Below are 19199 nucleotides of genomic sequence, written 5' to 3'. Positions count from 1 at the left end.
CTGTATTCCAGTATCTTTTGCTGGTTGGGTCCGCGGGTTTCCAAATGCTGCATGCCCAAAACAAGGGATTGTGCAAAAACCTCCAGCCTTGCTCCCCCCTGGAGGTCTTTGAAGGAGACCCAAGGCAAAAGTCTCCAGCAGCAGCTTCCCTCCAGAATCCTGAAGAGAGCAAGCGAACGACTCGGTCCAGTCTTTGCTGGGAGGTTTTGTATTTTTGGTTTCTTTTCCTCCGCGGCATTTTCTCACAGGAAGCCTAAGGAATAAAGCCCTGTTAAATCAATCGCCACACTTGGTCTGGAGAAAATGGGTTTTCATTACTTTCAAGCAGATGAACCAATGTGAGAAGCGTGCAGATTTTTGTCCTTTTCCTGCCACTCAGCCAAAATGCTTGTTTCTGCCGTCTCCTGCTGATGGAAGCCGAATTCTTCTCAATATTCTCAATAACTAAGGATGTATTTCTAATCAGTAATACATAAGAGTTAGTATTTATAATGCTCAACCAATCATAAAATTGAAAGTCAGAAGGTAAAGCACATCAATTTGGCCTTCTATTAATGGTCCTCCTGGGGATTGCACTGTACTTTGCCCCCTGCTATTCTCTAGTGTTCCCCGAAGTCACTCAAGTCAGATTGATGTCTCCATCTCTGCTCCTGGGCAAGAGGGAATGGCAAGTGTACCTACCTTTCAACAAAGTCTTCAAGGCAGCTTATAACAAAATAGTTGTGGGGCCTTACTCCTGCCTGGCCCTCTCAGGGCACCTGGCGGGGCCACTGCAGCAGCATCTGATGGGCAGGGGAGTCGGGAGAGGAGGAAACCGCCCCCATTTGAGTTGGCTTGTCAGGCACAAAGGCCTGAGGGTTGGATGCTGACCACTGCAGCAGCTCCCTTTGCTCTCCACAAAGGCTGGATTCATGCCACAATTCCCGTACCAGGAAGCCCCATCCTCTAGAGTCAGATGGTTCATCTACTAGCCCCACATTTCCTGTTCAGCAGGTTTGTCTGAGATGGAGTCCTGTCTCCACCCAGTTCCTCTCCTGTGCAGCCTCAGTCCTGCTCTTTCTGGCCTTCCCCATCTCACCTGTGCAAATATGCTCAGGAAAAGGGGACAGGACTTCAACTTCCACTTCAGCTCACTGATCACACTTCAACAGCTGCCCCTCTCTGCCTTCTGCACTGTAGGAGGCTGGCGGGCACCGCCCCGCTCCTCCCTCATGGCCATTGGCTGCTGTTGGACCGGCCCCTTCCTCCCCAGCCAGAGCATTCTCTTTGAAGTGAGCCAATCCTCCCCACAGAACTCATCAGGGTTTCAACATGGCCACCATGAAGGATCGGGCAGTTTTGCAAACTCTTTTCTACCCAAATGTTCCCTTTGATGAAGATTTCCAGGAGGAGAAGGGGAAGCAAGCAATTCAAGGTGATGACTCGCTTCCATTGGGGTGGGGGGAGGTTTTTTCCCCCATAAACTTCAGAGGCTTCTCTTTTTGCAAGCTCTCGGGAGCAAGGAGATGCCTCCGATCTCTGGGCTCTCAACAGATTTCTTAACCTGTTTCTCACAAATCATTTTCAAATCAGTCACTTGAAAGGGCTGGTTGGCAGAGAGATTTTGCCCATCACTCTCCAAAACTGGGATCGGGAGGAGAAGGTTGGCAGGCTGCTTTCAGACACTTGCTACCTTTGTTCATGCTTCAAAAAGCCATGAGGCTGTAGGGCTCAGGGCTTAACCTGTTGCTTCCTTCCCATTGAAGGGCAGTCGGCCTTTCAAAAGGCAAGCCAAGTGACCATCAAGGGGGTGGGGGAGGCCCGGCTGCTTGGCTACTACAAGTGCCTGTGTAAGAAAGCTTAGCTTTGAAGACTTGCTTGGGACCTATCGTTTCTGGGGTGGCATTGGCATCTGGCGGGCTCTAAAAATTATTAGTTGCCAGAGCCGGCCCCCTTTTTCCTGAGTTTGCTTCTCACGCTGGTGACAGAAGGCGGCTTTGATCCTGAGCTGCTCAGGCAAGCCACTCACCTGGAGGCCCAGGGAATCACAGCAGCTGAAGGAGGAGAGCTGGCCCTGGCCCTGGAAAAGTTGAACCAAGCCATCCAGCTGCTTCCAGCACGAGCCTCGGCCTTCAACAACCGTGCACAAGCTCTTCGGCTCAAAGGGGATGTCACAAGTAAGTGTACTCAGGGCTTCATCCCTCCTCCTCTCCACTGGTGACCATGGCTGCCCTCGGCCTGGAGTAGGGAGAAACCACATTCGCTGAGGGCACGAAGGCAGGGCATCTGGTCCGAAGCACAAAGCAAGACCATCTCTTTATATCCGCTTGGGTCTCTTCATCTTAAGCAGAGCATTTTTGGGTTTTGTTGGGTCCATAAGCAAAACTGCCAGCAGCTGCTCTAGAAGTATAAGGCTTCCTTGCAAGAGGGGTTCCCATCCATTGGGACAACCGATCATACAAACATGGCAGGTGACTGGGGTGCCTCCCGAACTTCCACGCTCCCTCTTTGATCCTGTTCCTTTTCAGATCCCTCCATTGTTTATCTGATTTATATGGCTACCCAACTCACAATATGACTCACAATTAGGTCAAAAAGAAAGGAACCAAAACTTAATAGGCACACAGGACAGAAACGTAGAACGAGACCATCACATGTGCCTTTCAAGAATGTTCCTCTGACCAGGCCTATCCCTCCCTCCCTCCCTCCCTCCAGACCAAGCTTCTGGGAATGGGACAAGGGTGCAGTGGGCAGCCCCACCTGTGCCATTAAGGGCTCCGGTTTCCTGGAGCCCACAGAGAGGGTGCCTGTTTGTACAAGGCACTGACCCGACGTTTATTTAATTAACTCGGCCACGCTTTCTTTTTCCATCCCACCAGAGGCGCTGGAAGATTTGGAGGCAGCCCTGAAGCTCAGCAAAGGGGTCGGGCCGGTGGCGCGCCAAGGTTTTGTGCAACGCGGGCTGATCCAGCGATTGCAAGGCCAGGACGAAGCGGCCCGGAGCAGCTTTGAGCAGGCGGCCGCCCTGGGCAGCATCTTTGCCCGCCAGCAGCTGGTGTTGATGAACCCTTATGCAGCCCTCTGCAACCAGATGTTATCGGAAGTGATGAGGAAATCTCACCCGAAAGAGGAGAAGGAGACTTGCTGAGCCTGACCTTGGAAGGGGGGGGGGTCGAAGGGGCAGCTGAATAAAGGCCACGGCTTGAGACGCGAACCAAGGCCTGCTTTTGTCGCCCGGGTCCCCCGCCAGCAGCTCCGGGGCACAGCAGCCCCCTGCGGAAGCCGGCAGGCAGGGAGGGAGGGAAGAGGCCCTCGCTGCTTTTTCAGGTCGCCGCCGGCCATACCCAAGGCGGGTGGCGGCGGTATTCGGGCAGGATCGCGAGCCTTCGGACCGAGAAATGCAGGTCGGGATTTCTGACGTGCCGTTCGGCTGCAAACGCTACTGCCGCATCCTGGAGGTGACCGGCCTGCGGTGCTCCGGCCCTTCCAGCCTCGCCGCGCAGCTCAGGATGGACGCGGCTCGGTGTCCCGCAGCGCGAGGCGCGCCGCCCCCCAGAGGCTGGCTGCTGTCCCCGGGGCGTCCCCTCCGCTCAACCGGCCGGCGCCGGAGAGGCGGCTCGGCGGCCGGAAGCCCCGCGCCGTTGCAGCTGCTGCTGCTGCTGCTGCCGTTCCTACTGCGGCGCGCCACGCCAGGTAGGGCGGCGGGCGGCGCGCTTTTCTCTCGCGGCCGACGGCTCCCCCCGGCCGGTAACCTCCGCTCCGTTCGGCCGCAGGCGCGGTGGCGACGTCGGAGACCAGGATCGACGGGCGGGCTCTGTCGGTGAGCAGCTTGCGGGAGGCCGAGAGCCGCGCCTTCACCTGCCTGGCGGCGGCCCCCAACCTCACCTGGTACCTCAACGGGGAGCGGCAGGAGACCAACGCATCCGGGAGGCCCCTGGCGGCGGCCGGCGACGCCTCGGGGGAGGACGGCCGCGGCATTTTCGTGGTGACGGCGCGGCGGGTGGACCACCGGCTGGACTGCGCCGCCACCGACCCGGCCACGGGGCGCGTCTCCACCGCCTCGGTCCTCCTCAATGTGCAGTGTGAGCGCGGCCGGCGGGCGGGGGGGTGCGGGCTGGGGCCCCGGAGGGAAGAAGCGGGATGGAGGCTGACCGGCGCGGCTGCGGCCCTCTGTCCGAATGCAGTTCAGCCCGAAATCGTGAAGGTGGACGCCTATTACCGCGAAGCGAGCGAGCCCGGCCTCCTGCTGGTGCTCTTCGTGCTGGTCCAAGCCAACCCGCCGGCCGACGTGACCTGGGTGGACCAGGACGGGCAGGTGACGGTCAATGCCTCCCGCTTCCTGCTGCTGGACGCCCAGACCTACCCCTGGCTCGCCAACCACACCGTGAGGGTGCAGCTGCACGGCCCGCCCCGGAACGCCTCCCTCCGCGCCTCCAACGACCTGGGCGTCGCCAGCTCCTCCGTTCCGCTCCCCGGTACGTAGGGCTGATCGATACGGGGGGAAGGCCTGGGGGCGGGGCAGGTGTGTGGCACAAGGTCTGCCTTCCTCCCCTCTTGGACGTCTCGGAGTCCCCCGAGCCAAGCCTTCCTTTCCATGAAACGGCCCTGTCTTCCCACAGCCCCGAGGGGATCCTGTCTCCTTGTCACCCCAGGGCCCACCCGTGTCCCAACAGTCGGATGCAACTCTCTGCGTCCCCAGGCTGCCTTTCCTGCACTTGGCTTGTAGGAAGCAGATGTCCAACCGCTTGAATGGCCCTGGCAAAATTCCTCTGAGGCCAGGGAAAACCAGCAAGCAGAGGGGCAGCTTGCTTGGCTGGATGAGACCACGGTTTGCTGACTGGGGGGGGCGGTGCATCTCGGGCTTCTCTAGGTCTCCTGGCCACCCAACTTGAACTGCCTCTGGTGGCCCTGGTGGGGGCAGCTGCTGTGGCTCTGGTGATACTCCTGAGTTTTGGGGTGATAATCAGCTGGACTGTTTCCCAGGCGGCCAAAAAGTCAGCAGGTAGGTGCAGGAGAAGCCTTTTCAGCCTGGGCTGAGCCTGTCTCCTTGCTGGGAATCTTAACACCTTCCTTTCTCTTCTTCTTTAGGACATGGCCCAGCAGCACAGCTTCCTCTGAGGTAACCTTCTGGGACTGCTAGAGGGGGGTAAAAGCTCCTTGTTTGCTCTGTAGCCTCTTTCGGGAATAGTTTATACAGACCCACTGACTGGTGGCATATGCACATCCCCAGAGAACGATGCCCTGGTCAGCTTTCTCTGAGGGTCAGAGAAAGGTAAACTCCCAAGAACATGTGGCCTTGCCTTGAAGGGGGGGGGGGGAGCTGGGAGGATCCAAGAGCGAATTGCTCTGCATTTCCCACAGCAATGTCTTACAGCCGAAGGAAGCCTGTCTGCCACGGGCAAACAGGTCCCTCCCTTCCAACCTGCAACTCAATGACCTTGCACCGGAACCAAAAAGTGAGTGGTGATGAGTGGGGTGGGGTGGGGTGGCTGGGAAAAGGGATGGCAGTCACTGTTCCAGCTCTCTTTCCTTCTACTCCAAAGGTAGAGCAAATAGTGCTCCTGCAGAGCAAAGTGAAGATGCTGTTTCGGAGACAAAAAACCACCCAGCCCTTGCTGAACAAGGTAGCGAGATTTTCTGCTGTGTGTGGTGGTGGGGGGCTACGTCCATTTGGCTAAGTGTCTCTCGGTTTAGTTCTGAAGCATAGGAAATGCTAGCATTCAACGATACCAAATACAGCTAATTCTGTAGCAGGAAAAGCTGTCAAATACTAGAAACATTCCCATTTCAAGAGACAGTACTGACCAGCTCCAACCTCGTGCTTGAAAAGACTGCTGTGCGCTCATCACTCCAGGGAGACATGAGATGAGCCAGAAGAATGTTTGTCCCAAGAAGCATTTTAGGGCCTTTTGCCAGCTTTGCTAGTGGGAGGTTGTTTCGGAAGAAAAGCCCAGCGGCTGCATCAGGCTTACCTAGTCTAGCCTCCTTTTACCAGCAACTCTGGATGCTTTGGCAAAATGCAACCCTGCAGGGCAAGGGCACCCTTTCTGCCATCTAGTATTTCAGGCATGCTACCAGAGGAAGTAAGCTGCCCTCAGTGCTGTGGAAAAGGCTCCCACTTATGCCTGCCCATTTCCTTATCTTATTGCAGCTGAATCTGCTTAGAAGTAAATCATCTATGTGGGATGATCCTGCATGCTCATTTCAAAAATCCTGCAAAAGTAACTGCTGTGGACCAAATTCTATATCTTTTTCCATCTCTGCAGGTTTGGGTCAATTTCTTACTGTCGGATATATTTATAGAGCCACTAGTATGAGTAGCGATGAAATCTGGCTGTGAAGACCATCACCGGGTCCACTCCAAGCACAGAGAAGCAAGCGAGGCATGGAGAAGAGTGGGCAAAAGGCGCCAGGAGTATCTCTGCTTTTCACCGTGGAACAGGATGGTGAGCGCACCCCTAGTGGCAAAGGCGCCCCCAGCAGGATCTGGTCCTGAACAACAGGCTGATCTTTACAGGGAGGATCCTTTTCACCCTTTACTCATTTCCAGCAAAACAGGCATCCAGCAGCTGCCCTGTTTCTCCTTCCAATATGAGGATTGCCTTCCTAAGCTCACCTTTGCCATCCACAGACCAGGAAGGCGATTGCCATGCACATCTCAGTTTAGGATTGTAGCTTTGCAACTTCTACGCTTAATGAATAAACGGCTGTGGTTAAAGTGTTGCCCTTTTCCCCCCTGCCTGGATTTGGCTGTGAGGCTGCTATGAGAGACTCTTGGTCCCTGGGTTGTAAAAGAAGCCTAATAAACACAGAGCCCAGAAACCCAGGCACAAACATATGGTGCTGGCATAGGTTGCATTAAAAGGCAGAGCAGGCTGCTGGACCCGTTTCATGGGCAGCCTTACCATAGATTTGCTCTGCTCCCCAGAGCCCCAAACCACATGGTGCTGGGAAGCTGTGGCCCAACAAGAAGACTCAAAGCCCGACGTTCCCCAAACTCTTGGCTTGCACAGGATCTCTTGAGAGGCAGAGCAATACCTACAGCAAAACTTTATTACACAAATATTACACTGAATTATCATCTGAATGCCAGGCCAGCAACAACTCCAAGGAAATAGGAGTTGGAAACCTCTCTTAAATACCCCTGAGGTTAACAGCACCTTTATTTAAATACCAGGAGGCAGGATGCTGTGACCTTCACTCTCAGGTGAAGCTTAAAATATCTGTCTCTCCAGCCTGTGAGGGTGGATTGGAGGGAGGGCTGGCAACCTTCTTGCCCTCAGCCAAAGCCTTGAAATGCTGCAAAAAAAAAAAAAAAAAAGGAATCAGCAGTAAGGTGAATCTGATTTCAGCTTCCTGCAGAGACCGTTTCTTCTCGAGTCTCCTGGTGAAAGCAAGTAGAAAAGACCTGTTCAAGCAGGCCCCACCCTTGTGCATAGCAATAATAGCAGCTCTCTTGCTTACCTGTGAATTTTTGAATTCAGAGTAGAGCGAGAATAAGGTGTGCAAAGGTTGGATGTGACCCTTGTAGACAGGAATGTCCAGAATGGCTGGAGAAAAACCCCAAAAGAGACGCTCCAGGTTCAACTTCATCAAGTGGAACCCAGAGACTCTGCCAAGTGCTGGACAGTTGATGAAATGTCTGGTTCCAGAGCTATTTGGCTCAGTCTAATTAGTCCTTCAGCAAACCTCCTCCGGCTGGGCATGGGGTCAGAGCACTCACCACAGATCATGTCTGTATATTCAGCTAAGCTGCAGTCAACATCAGCGGTCGGGAGGCTCACCTGGGGGGCAGAGAGGGAAGCTTAGGGCTGACTGCGCTCTGCATGAAGCAGCTCATGATCCTGCTGGAAGCCCCCAAAGAAACCAGTTATAGGACACCGGGCAGAACTTACCCATTGGGGAGGTCACTATACCTTTCCCAGCAACTCTTCAAACTCTGGAGACCATTCTTGCATCAGCATATCTATATCGGGCATCGGCCTGCAAAGGACAAGCAGCGAGCAGCAGCCCTGAGAGCCAGCCAACTGGAGGCCCTATGGGAAGGCTCCCCTGGGGAGGGGCACTGCGGTTGTAACGAGGAAAAGGCGGGGAGCATCAAGAGGCTCCTCAGGGGACCTCAAGGCAGACCTAGCATAATGGACGGTAGCCGGAGGCTTGCAACGGTGGAGTTCACTGATGCTCTCGATCCAGCTGTCCACAGCTTTGGGGTTCTTCTCCGCATTCTCAAGGCTCTTTACTTTCACCTGCTGCTAGAAACGCAAACCGACCCCGTCAGCGGATTGGGTCTGCTGGGCTGGCTTCCTACCCATTTCCTTCCTCCTCCACTTACGGCCACATTATGCTGCTTTGAGTTCTCAGTGAGCCACAAGGAAAGTACAGTGGGATCCGACTGTTTGGTGGACGGCTCATCCAGCATTAACAAGCCCAGGTTATCTGGCTTCCCATCCGGGCGTGGAACCTGCAAGAAATGAGCCACAGCAACATCTTTTCAAACGTCCCAAAGGGGCAGACCAAATCCCTGAGCCCAATGCTCATTCCTCCCCCCCCCCATTCTCAAGCATTTCCCACAGGAGGCCCAGCAGCAAGGAAAGGGTTGCAGGGGACAAATGCTCCCCACCCCCCACAGGGCATAAGATGGGCAGGACGCAGGCTCCTTGGCACCTTCAAGAAGGCATCGATGTCTCCCACAGCAGGAATGAAGTCCGGGATGAAAGGCTTTAGCTTGTGCTCCAGGTCGATCATTTGGGAGGAATACCTGAGGGGTGGGAGGCACTGAGTGCAGCTCAGGACCCCCCTCCTGGGACCCCCCCCCCACCAGCCCCCTCACCTCCGGATGTACTGAAACAGCTCCTTCACCTCCAGGGAGACGGGCAGGTAGTCATAGTCGGCCGAGTTGTAAGCCCTGCGGAGGGAAGAGCGCGGCTGAGCCCCGTACGACCCCCTCGGCCCGCGGCCCCCGCCCGCGCCCCCCCCCCACGCTACCCCTCCAGCGGGGCGCCGTGCTCGTCGTCCTCATCGTCCTCGTCCTCGTCTGAGTCGGTCTCCGAGGAGTCCTCGTCGTCATCCTCCACCTCGTGGCCGCTGAAGCGCCGGCCGGAACCCAGCGGGCCGCCGCCGCCCTTCTTTTCGGGCTGCAACAGGGCGCCCGCGGGCCGGTCGGGAGCGGCGACGGGGGCCCAGCCGGGCGCACGCGGCGGGGTGGTCGCTCCCTTCAGGGCCCCCGCGGCGCCCTCCTCGTCCTCGTCGCTGCTGTCCTTGCACGGGGGGCGCGCGGGGCGCGGGCCTGCGGGCGGGAGCGGCGGCGTCACGGGGGGCGGCGGCGCGCGCCTCCCCCAGGCCCCCCCCGCCCCAACCGGCCACCCACCGGGCTGCGGCGGGCTGGGCGCGTAGATGCTGGCGACGTCCTCCGTCTCGTTCACGTCCAGGCTCTCGTCGTAGGGCTGGTTCTCCACGAGCCGCGTCTAAAGCAAGGGAAAGAGAGAGAAGCGCGAGGGACGGCGGCTCGCCGGCGCCCAGATCCCGGACGCGCCCCCGGGCGGCCCCGCACCTGCAGCCCGGTCTCGGGCGGCGACGGCGGCGCTCCGCTCATACTGCGTCGGAGGCCACGGAAGTGCGGGCCGCAGCGGGTCAGTCGCCAGGCAACGGGAGGCCGGAATCGTCTCGCGAGAGCCGGCGGCCTTTCCCCCCCCTCGGCCCGACCGCGCCTGCGCGGTGACGCCGCTTCCGCCTGAGAGACGTGGCTCGCCGCCATCTTGTGCGGGACTCGGAAGCAGCGGAGACGCGGCGCCCAGCAGAAGCTCCACGGAGGTCGCCGCCGCCGCCGCCATGGTGAGGCTCGCCCGGGACGCGCCGTTGCCCCGCGGCCGGGAGCCTGCGGGGCCGGGCCGGAGAGGCGGCTGCGGGCCGGCGCTCTCCCCGCGGGGTCCGGCCTCCGGAGCCGCCTCTCGAGCGTGGTGGGCCTCCTTCTCTCCCCCGCAGGTGCTCCTGGCCGCCGCGGTCTGCACGAAAGCGGGGAAGGCGATCGTGTCGCGCCAGTTCGTGGAGATGACGCGGACGCGCATCGAGGGGCTGCTGGCGGCCTTCCCCAAGCTGATGAACACGGGGAAGCAGCACACCTTCGTGGAGACGGAGAGCGTCCGCTACGTCTACCAGCCGCTGGAGAAGCTCTACATGGCGCTCATCACCACCAAGAACAGCAACATCCTGGAGGACCTGGAGACGCTGCGGCTCTTCTCCCGGGTGGTGAGCGGGGCGGGGGAGGCGGCCGGGGGGCCGGGCGGGGAGGGAGGCGGGCAGACTTTCCCTGAGCTGCCTTCCCCGTCGCCCCGCGCAGATCCCCGAGTATTGCAGGGCGCTGGAGGAGAACGAGATCGCCGAGCACTGCTTCGACCTCATCTTTGCCTTCGACGAGATCGTCGCCCTGGGCTACCGGGAGAACGTCAATCTGGCCCAGATCCGGACCTTTACTGAGATGGATTCCCACGAGGAGAAGGTCTTCAGGGCCGTTCGCGAGGTAGGTCGAGGTTCCTCTGGCTTTCCGTGGAAGATGGTCGCTTCTTTCCTCTTCTGCTCTGGGTCAAAGCTTTTGCTTTTGCTTCTTTGTTTCAAGACCCAAGAACGAGAAGCTAAGGCTGAGATGCGCCGGAAAGCCAAGGAGCTGCAACAAGCCCGGAGGGATGCCGAGCGGCGGGGCACCAAAGCTCCAGGATTTGGGGGCTTTGGCAATTCAGCCGTATCAGGAGGCACCCTCGCTGCTATGATCACTGAAACCATTATCGAGTCAGAAAAGCCAAAAATCACTCCGGCTCCAACGAGGTGTGTCATTTGTTGTGGGGGAGAGATTGGTTGCGGAAGGTAAATGGGTCGCAAGGGAGGCTTTAGGGGTAGTCCTCAACTTACGACCACGATTGAGCCCAAGATTTCTGTTGCTGAGACAGTGGTTGAATGACTTTTGCCTCATTTTGCAACCTTTTTGCCACAGTTGTTAAGTGAATCACTGCAGTTGTTAATTTAGTAACATGGTTGTTATCTAGCTTCCTCCTTTGCTTGGCAGAAGGTTGCAAAAGGGGATCACATGACCCCAGGACATGGCTACCACCATAAAAAACATGCGTCAATCGCCAGGCGTGAATTTTGGATCAGGTGACCATGGGGATGCAGCAAGGCTCAAGAGAGTGAAAAATTGCCATAAATCACTTTTTTCAGTGCCCTAACTTTAAACGGTCACTAAATACAGTGGGGTGAGGGCTATCTGTATTGCTTTGTGGGGGTCACAATTGTTTTCCTGCTTGCGTAAAGATTCAGAATGATTTACAGTAATCTTCAAATGCCAAATAATGCAAAAGCAGCAGTAGTCAAATTAAAATAGGGTGAGGTGGTGACCTAGTTGGGATCTGTAGCAGATATATTGGTGGATTATAGCCCTGAGAACTTCCCTGTGGTTCCTTGGGGTTTCTCTCATCTGAAGAGCCTGGCTGGCACATGAACATTTTTTTTTTTTTAATCAAATGGGCCATGTAGAGCAAGGAAAGCAGGGAAGGGTTTTGCTGCATTCTTCCTTTAGGCAAAATGTCTCATGCATTTTGTTTTGTTTGTTTAGACCTTCTGGTTCAAACAAGGCACTTAAGCTCGGCACTAAAGGGAAGGAAGTGGATAATTTTGTGGATAAACTAAAATCCGAAGGTGAAAATATTGTTGCTTCTTCAGTTGGCAAGCGTTCCTCAAATGCAGCATCTGTTCTTGCTCCGCCCATTAACATGGAGAGGTACGTGTATTACCCAGGAATGCAGAGAGGCACATAGCATCCTGCATAGCAGAAACCAGGTCTCTGTTCTAGCCCAAGCTCAGAGGAAGCCTGGTTTTCTGGAGTATGACAAATATGTTTAATGGCCTTTTAAGCAGGAGCTCAGCAGCCAGGTGCAGATTGCATATAGTCGAGTGCAGCTTTGACTGACAGCTTTGTTATTTTTTATTTATTTATTTTTGCTTTAATTTATATGCCACCCTTCTCCAGAGACTCAGGGCGGCTTACAATGTGTTAAGCAATAGCCTTCATACTTTTGTATATTTATACAAGTCAGTTTATTACCCCCACAATCTGGGTCCTCATTTTACCTACCTTTGAAAGGATGGAAGGCTGAGTCAACCTTGAGCCTGGTGAGATTTGAACTTGCAGTAATTGCAAGCAGCAGATGTTAATAACAGTGCTTTAGTCCACTGTACTATCAGGCTCTTCAGCCTGATAGTACAGTGGACTAATTAAGCCAAAGGGAGCTTTTGAACCCTTAGTTTGATAGCTGAGTCATGTGGTCTACTTCAACATTGTCCCAAGCTGTAAGTCATAAGGAAACCAGTCACACTGCAGGATAGCACAATGCTGTTTGGGTTTTCAGTGAACTTGCAAGGGTCAGGACTGTAATACGCAGTGATGATGTGTGGGTCTGCTTACAAAGGAGGCAGGGCTGCAGAAGGGCTGCCTCTCTTAATATCTGAGAAGCCCAGTTGGAAGCAAGGAGACACCTAACATCCGGTCCCCTGGCTGCTTCTCTCTCCTAGTGTGCATATGAAGATAGAGGAGAAGATCTCACTCACCTGTGGCCGGGATGGGGGGCTTCAAAACATGGAGCTGCATGGCATGATCATGCTGCGGGTCCTGGATGAAAAGTTTGCTCGGATTTGCATCCACATTGAGAATGAGGACAAAAAAGGCGTGCAGCTTCAGGTAAGGCTGGCTGGAGGTTAGGATCAGGGATATTTTGAGCTGCGCGCATCTGTTTTGGGATGGAGCGGCTTGGCTGACTGGTGGCTCCCTTTTCAGACTCACCCCAATGTTGACAAGAAGCTTTTTATGTCAGAGTCAGTGATTGGCTTGAAAAACCCAGATAAGTCATTCCCCATCAATAGTGACGTGGGAGTGCTGAAATGGCGGCTGCAAACGACGGAAGAGTCTCTCATCCCGCTGACCAGTGAGTTGCTTCAGTTCGGGGAGTAGCAGGCATCCCAGAGGCGGAAGCCAGCCAGCCTGTGTTCTGCTCCTGTCCCTGCTGAGAATATTCAGGTCTTGGTTGAACCATTTCAGCTGGCTTTCTTTTGGATCCTAGTTAATTGCTGGCCCTCAGAAAGCGGCAACAACTGTGATGTCAACATCGAGTATGAGCTGCAGGAGGACAGCCTGGAGTTAAATGACGTGGTAATCGCCATCCCTTTGCCGTGAGTAATTGTCTTGCCTGCCAGGAACCTTCCCATGCACCAGTAGTGCCAGTTCCGGGATGGTGGGGAGTTCAGCGCTAACTCATTGTTGATTGTTTAGGTCTGGTGTGGGGGCTCCTGTAATTGGAGAGATTAATGGTGAATATCGCCACGATACCCGAAAAAACCTTCTCGAGTGGTGCTTGCCAGTGGTTGATGCCAAAAACAAAAGTGGCAGCCTGGAGTTCAGCATCGCAGGGCGACCAAATGACTTCTTTCCCGTGCACGTTTCCTTTGTCTCCAAGAAGAACTTTTGCAACATTCAGGTGTGTCTCACGGGGGCTGAATGACAACTGTTGCCCTTCTCCTTTGCTCTGCTCTGCTCTGTTTGGAGGAAGCTGCCTATCGAAGCAAAAGATAAGATCTTTCTGTTTCACCAAGCCGGGCTGGCATAAATCTCCTCTAAATTGTTCTAAATCTTTATGCTGAAGATTTTATATGTATGTTATTTTAACTGTTCACTGTCCTGAGTCCTTCGGGAGAAGGACGGTATAAAAATTAAATAATAAATAAATTAATTAATAAATAAATTAATAATAAATAAATAATAGATAGATAGATAGATAGATAGATAGATAGATAGATAGATAGATAGATAGATAGATAGATAGATAGGAGTTGGCAGACCAGCTGCTTCTCCACTGAATGGTGTCCTGGGCCTCTGTCCTTGTCAGCGTCGAGTGCTGTTTCTTGAGGCTGCTCCTGTCATTCATCGAGACCAAAACCTCCACCTTTTTATTGGTGCCTGGGGAAATCGAGGGACAGGGATGGGTAGCAGGTCTTGCCTCATGGAGCCGCAGCAAAGCGCCCTTCCCAATGGACTGATTTTCTTTTCTTTTTGCAGGTCACCAAAGTGACCCAGGTGGATGGGAACAGCCCTGTGAAATTCTCCACGGAGACCACCTTCCTTGTGGACAAGTATGAGATCCTGTAACCCTTGCTGAAGGGAAGCAGCAAGCAAGGCTAAGGCTGGTTATGTGGAGAGAGAGAGAGCTGCAACCTTCAGCATCGGGGGGGAACGTTGACGTTTGTTTACCCACTGACCTTATTTCCCAGGTCCCGACTGATCAGGCAGGTAGAGACTGCCTATTTCTCTGGCACAGCTGCCTCACCTTGGCCGGCGCCTTGTCCCTCCACCCCACCCCACCCTTTTCTTCCACAGAGGGTACCCCAGAATGCCCTGCTGGTTCCAGATGCAGCGGCAAGGCAAAGAGAGTGCTACCACGGGAGAGGAATAGGGCCAGCAGCCTCCCTTTTCTGGTGCTGTGCAGACCTTGCCAATCCATCTGATCCTGAGCGGAGGAGGGGGAAGCTTTCACGCTTGTGCAGCTCTCGCCTGAAAGCTCCTCCCTCCTCCTGATTGTTTTCTTGAACCCAGAAGAATAGAGGACAGCTTTTTCTGGCTGCTTCTCTGACTTTTAAGACCCTGGAAATATCGACTTGGGGGCAGGGAAGCATTGGGCACCTTGAGTGCATTGGGCTGTGCTCACCTGCTAAAGAAGACCCCAGCCTCTCCCACACCACCTCTGTCCAGAGAGCCCTGGGTGGGGGCCATGAATCATACTGATTGGAGATTTGTCTGCCTGATTCTTAATATGGGGTTCAGTTTAATTCTATTGTCAAATGCAATTTACTCTCAAATGACATTGAAGGTGACACTGAAATAAGGTTTTGGAACCCTGCAAAATAATTACAGCCTGTATGACACATTCCAGTGTATGTGAAGAATCGTTGCTCCTGAATCTAATAAAGAACATTCTAAAAGGAAAAAAAGTTTTCTTTAGCTCTGGGCAAATAAGGACTGAGTTTGTGTCCTGAAGCAGTGCTAGATCCCAGAAGTAGTTGCTGCAGGAGAACACCTGTGCTTCAGAGGGGTGAGCTAGTTCGAGGAAATTAATGGAGCGTCCCTCCCCCTCATTTCTCCTCACCAGAAATGAGAAGGCATGGCAGGCAGCTTATCACCTGTCCAGCCCTGATGGCGCAGCTGACGGTGGGGGCTCAGAACAGAAAGGATGGGAGATTCCAGGCCAGTGCCAAAGGAGCACCTTGGTCTGGAGCAGGCATTTTAACTAAAGTAAGACTCCCTTAAGATGTTGAGACTAAACCATAATTGAACTTAGCTTCTGTGTTTGGGAGCTTTGGGCTAAAATGTATGTTATGATCCTGAGAAATGTGTGTGTTTGGTGAGATGGCCAATTGCATTTCCTTCAAAATAAGTCATGGTTGAAATGGATCCTTGATGCACTCCAAGCTTGCTTGTTTCCTTGCAGACGTTTCATTACCATGAGTGCTGATGAGGTTACCTAGTTTGGGTAATGAAAAGCCTACCAACAAGGGCCTCCCTACACATTTAACCTCGTGCTCCCTAAAGTGACCATCTGAGATGGCCTGTTCCTTGATTCCTGGCACATCCGGAGGGCACGCAGGGCCACGGCTGACTTGCTTCCAGACTGAATCACAGGCCTTGGGCTTTCAGGTCTCATGGTTCAAATCTATTCGTCCAAAGTCTGTCCTGGCAAGTTGGCATTGCACCTTGTCCTGCAGAGCAGCAAATTGGAAGCTGCCCTCAGGAGCACTCGGGGAAGGTGATCGAATGCCAGGCCAGATTCTATACTAGAGCTCCATGCACCCAACATGTGCCTTTCTCCCACTTTCACTGGACAGTGAAATGCAGGGATTTGCCTGAGCTATTTATGCTGCAAGCATAAACAGATTCTTCATGGGGGAAAGGGTGTGTGAGCAAGATCCACTTTTCCTGTAGGTTGGTTTTTAGGTAAAGAAAAAGGCTATGGCGGGAGAGCCTGCTCTCCACCCTTTATCTAACACCTGCCCTTCGTCCTGTCTGAGTAAGCTTCCCTTCAGAAGTTGTAGGTTTTTAAGAAAAGACTGGACAGGCACCTGTCTGAAATGGTATATAGGGTCTCCAGCTTGAGCAGGGGGTTAATTTAATTAATTCAATTTATATGCCGCCCCTCTCCGAAGACTCAGGGCGGCTGAGTTGGGCTCGGGGTTGGACTAGAAGACCTCCAAGGTCCTTTCCAGCTCTATTCTGGTTGAAGTTGGGTTTAAGTCAAAATGCATGGGCCCTCTTCATTTCATTTCATTTCATTTATTCGAATTTCTATACCGCCCTTCTCCTTTCGGACTCAGGGCGGTGAACAGCCAGATAAAAAACATCTATACAAACATCACAGTTAAAAATAAAGTTAAAATAATTTATAAATTTGGCCCATAATTTAAAACTTGTCAATTAAAATAAATATTAAAATTTTAAAACTAACCCTAAAATCAGGACAGACCGGCTAGCTGAAAAAAATGAGTTTTTAGGGCCCGACGAAAAATCCGGAGGTCGGAGATCACTCGTATCTCTGGGGGTAGATTGTTCCATAGGGTAGGTGCCACCACAGAGAAGGCTCTCCTCCTGGGGGTCATCAGCCGGCATTGTCTGGCCGACGGCACCCTGAGGAGGCCCTCTGTGGGAGCGAACCGGCCGGTGGGAGGCTATTGGTGGCAGAAGGCGGTCCCGTAAGTACCCTGGCCCTAAGCCATGGAGCGCTTTAAAGGTGATCACCAACACCTTGAAGCGCACCCGGAAGTCCACCGGAAGCCAATGCAGCTCACGCAGGAGAGGAGTCACATGGGAGCGCCCCGTCGCTCCCATAATCCCCCGCGCAGCCGCATTCTGCACCAGTTGGAGCCTCCGGGTGCACCCCAAGGGGAGCCCCATGTAGAGAGCGTTACAATAGTCCAGACGAGAAGTGACGAGTGCTTGAGTGACCGTGCGTAGGGAGTCCCGGTCCAGAAAGGGGCGCAACTGGCGTATCAGGCGAACCTGACAAAAAGCCCCCCTGGCCACGGCTGTCATATGCCCTTCTAAGGACAGCCGCGCATCCAGGAGGACACCCAAGTTGCGGGCCCTCTCTGTGGGGGCCAATGATTCGCCCCCAATAACCAGCGATGGCGTCAGCTGGCTATACCGGGACGCCGGCAGCCACAGCCACTCGGAAGGGTTGAGTCGAAGCCTGTTTCTCCCCATCCAGACCCGCACGGCCTCCAGGCACTGGGACATCACTTCCAAGGCATCATTGGGATGGTCTGGGGTGGAAATGTACAGCTGAGTATCATCAGCGTACTGATGGAACTCCACCCCAAAACCACAGATGATCTCACCCAGCGGCTTCACATAAATGTTGAACAGGAGGGGTGAGAGGACCGACCCTTGCGGCACCCCACAAACAAGGCGCCTTGGGGTCGACCGCTGCCCCCCTGTCAACACAGATTGCGACCGGTCGGAGAGATAGGAGGAGAACCACCGCAAAACAGTGCCCCCCACTCCCAGTCCCTCCAGCCGGCGCAACATGATACCATGGTCGATGGTATCAAAAGCCGCTGAGAGGTCTAATAGGACCAGGATAGAGGAATAACCCCTATCCCGGGCCCTCCAGAGATCATCCACCAACGCGACCAATGCCGTTTCCGTGCTGTACCCAGGTCTGAAGCCGGACTGGAGCGGATCCAGATAGACAGCTTCATCCAGGTACTGGGGGAGATGTCGCGCCACCACACTCTCAACAACCTTCGCAATAAAGCGAAGGTTGGAGACTGGACGATAGTTAGCCAAAATAGCCGGATCCAGGGATGGCTTCTTGAGGAGAGGCCTCACCACCGCCTCTTTCAAGGCGGCCGGCAGGACACCCTCGCTCAAAGAAGCGTTAATAATCCCCTGGAGCCAGCCTTGTGTAACCTCCCGGGAAGCCAGCACCAACCAGGAGGGACACGGGTCCAATAAACATGTGGTTGCGTTCAGTCGTCCCAAGATCCTGTCCACGTCCTCGGGAGCCACAGGATCGAACTCCCCCCAGATAACACTCTCAAGGCCTGCCTCAGTCATCTCGTCTGAACTAACCCAGTCAGCGGCCAAGTCTTCCCGAATCTGAGTTATTTTATCATCCAGATACTGTACAAAATCCTCAGCTCGGCCCTGCAAGGGGTCCTCCCGCGCTCCCAGATGGCCCTCTCTCATAGGTCAGTCACCAGCTGACAACCTCCTGCAAAGGGCCAGGGACCTTCCCGCCACATGTCACTTCCGGATCCTTTGAGCAGACACAGAAGTGGCTGGGAGGGCTTGAGCTGGGCTCTCATCCAGACCCACCTTGCCTGCAGCAGTTCTTCAAATCCTCTGGCTGCTGTGACTTCACGTCAGGCAGCATCATGAGGTTGATGGTTTCCAGATGTTCTGATATAATCCGTGCCAAAATAGCTCCAACTCTGGAAACAAGGTGTGCCACACTTGTCACTTCCAGCCAGGAGTGCCCACTGTCTTATTCATTGCTGATCCATTTGTAAGGGTTCCAATGTCAAGTTTTTAAAATATTTCTCATTTTCTAAATCGATTTTGTGCCAGAGACTAAATAAATATGACATCCTTCGCCATAACAATTCAGCTACTAGTTAGTATTGTCCCTGTTCTAAGTACTGGGTTTGGTTTTGTTTGTTTTAAGAAGGATGCCTCTGCATGCAGACAGGGTTAAGTAGGGCCACCAAGTTCCATTATGTACCCGTTCACTGACATTTTTTATTAAAAGGCCAAAACGGTTTTGCAGTTCTGGTAGCAAGGGACAACTCTGGGCAATCAGGCAGGATGAAATTCAGGCAGGGCAAAAGGTGCATCATCTTAATGGATGCAAAACTTATTTCAGGCATGTTGAAATAAAAGGGGACCCAGAAATCAGTCACCCAGCGGTCGGATCTTGGGGACTGCTATTACATTTTATTTTTATTGGAGTCTGGCTCCAATAAAGTTTTCTGGCTTTGTTATCGGTCAGCGCCCAGAAGTGCAGGATAAGGTCAGCACGAAATTTGCCTAAAAAATTTAAAATGCCTCAATGAGTGACAAATTACCCCCCCCCGCGCACCAAGGACGATTAAAGCCTGGTCGCCCCCCCCCCCCCATCCTCCCCGGCGAGGGG

General features: G+C 54.0%; 4 protein-coding genes across 4 annotated transcripts; 3 read left to right on the top strand and 1 right to left on the bottom strand.

Moving 5' to 3' along the window:
* Positions 1–1262: 1262 nt before the first annotated feature.
* On the top strand, positions 1263–3149 carry TTC36 (tetratricopeptide repeat domain 36). The gene is made up of 3 exons (XM_070952245.1): positions 1263–1414; positions 1968–2156; positions 2859–3149. The coding sequence occupies exons 1-3, from the start codon at positions 1312–1314 to the stop codon at positions 3125–3127; spliced, it is 561 nt and encodes a 186-aa protein (XP_070808346.1). The 5' UTR covers positions 1263–1311; the 3' UTR covers positions 3128–3149.
* Positions 3150–3364: 215 nt separating this feature from the next.
* TMEM25 (transmembrane protein 25) lies at positions 3365–6678 on the top strand. Its single transcript, XM_070952246.1, has 9 exons — positions 3365–3672; positions 3753–4061; positions 4164–4454; positions 4850–4981; positions 5068–5098; positions 5341–5435; positions 5523–5603; positions 6246–6425; positions 6530–6678. The coding sequence occupies exons 1-8, from the start codon at positions 3378–3380 to the stop codon at positions 6317–6319; spliced, it is 1308 nt and encodes a 435-aa protein (XP_070808347.1). The 5' UTR covers positions 3365–3377; the 3' UTR covers positions 6320–6425; positions 6530–6678.
* Positions 6679–7014: 336 nt separating this feature from the next.
* Positions 7015–9733, bottom strand: IFT46 (intraflagellar transport 46). Its single transcript, XM_070952614.1, has 11 exons — positions 9530–9733; positions 9347–9443; positions 8965–9265; positions 8810–8884; positions 8644–8737; positions 8312–8440; positions 8110–8231; positions 7896–7962; positions 7703–7763; positions 7444–7529; positions 7015–7278 (listed from the first exon to the last, which is right to left on the bottom strand). The coding sequence occupies exons 1-11, from the start codon at positions 9731–9733 to the stop codon at positions 7183–7185; spliced, it is 1332 nt and encodes a 443-aa protein (XP_070808715.1). The 3' UTR covers positions 7015–7182.
* ARCN1 (archain 1) lies at positions 9722–15003 on the top strand. The gene is made up of 10 exons (XM_070952613.1): positions 9722–9810; positions 9961–10224; positions 10316–10495; positions 10592–10797; positions 11582–11746; positions 12538–12703; positions 12800–12947; positions 13083–13191; positions 13292–13496; positions 14075–15003. The coding sequence occupies exons 1-10, from the start codon at positions 9808–9810 to the stop codon at positions 14162–14164; spliced, it is 1536 nt and encodes a 511-aa protein (XP_070808714.1). The 5' UTR covers positions 9722–9807; the 3' UTR covers positions 14165–15003.
* Positions 15004–19199: the final 4196 nt, after the last annotated feature.

The sequence above is a fragment of the Pituophis catenifer genome, unplaced genomic scaffold (assembly GCF_029215685.1).
Source record: "Pituophis catenifer annectens isolate HBS135680 unplaced genomic scaffold, rPitCat1.0.hap2 SCAF_12, whole genome shotgun sequence".
NCBI lineage: Eukaryota > Metazoa > Chordata > Lepidosauria > Squamata > Colubridae > Pituophis > Pituophis catenifer.
Note: the sequence above shows the minus strand (reverse complement) of the source record. Positions and strands in the feature narration are given on the sequence as shown.

Coding starts and splice junctions, on each gene's coding strand:
- TTC36 (XM_070952245.1), top strand. CDS start 1,312: ATGGCCACCATGAAGGATCGGGCAGTTTTGCAAACTCTTTTCTACCCA. Junction 1,415..1,967: donor GGGGAAGCAAGCAATTCAAG/GTGATGACTCGC, acceptor CGCTGGTGACAG/AAGGCGGCTTTGATCCTGAG. Junction 2,157..2,858: donor GCTCAAAGGGGATGTCACAA/GTAAGTGTACTC, acceptor CCATCCCACCAG/AGGCGCTGGAAGATTTGGAG.
- TMEM25 (XM_070952246.1), top strand. CDS start 3,378: ATGCAGGTCGGGATTTCTGACGTGCCGTTCGGCTGCAAACGCTACTGC. Junction 5,099..5,340: donor GCAGCACAGCTTCCTCTGAG/GTAACCTTCTGG, acceptor CATTTCCCACAG/CAATGTCTTACAGCCGAAGG. Junction 5,436..5,522: donor CCTTGCACCGGAACCAAAAA/GTGAGTGGTGAT, acceptor TCTACTCCAAAG/GTAGAGCAAATAGTGCTCCT.
- IFT46 (XM_070952614.1), bottom strand. CDS start 9,733: ATGGCGGCGAGCCACGTCTCTCAGGCGGAAGCGGCGTCACCGCGCAGG. Junction 8,738..8,809: donor CTGTTTCAGTACATCCGGAG/GTGAGGGGGCTG, acceptor CCCACCCCTCAG/GTATTCCTCCCAAATGATCG. Junction 7,530..7,702: donor ATATACAGACATGATCTGTG/GTGAGTGCTCTG, acceptor GTTTTTCTCCAG/CCATTCTGGACATTCCTGTC.
- ARCN1 (XM_070952613.1), top strand. Junction 10,496..10,591: donor TCTTCAGGGCCGTTCGCGAG/GTAGGTCGAGGT, acceptor CTTTGTTTCAAG/ACCCAAGAACGAGAAGCTAA. Junction 12,948..13,082: donor GTCTCTCATCCCGCTGACCA/GTGAGTTGCTTC, acceptor TTTGGATCCTAG/TTAATTGCTGGCCCTCAGAA.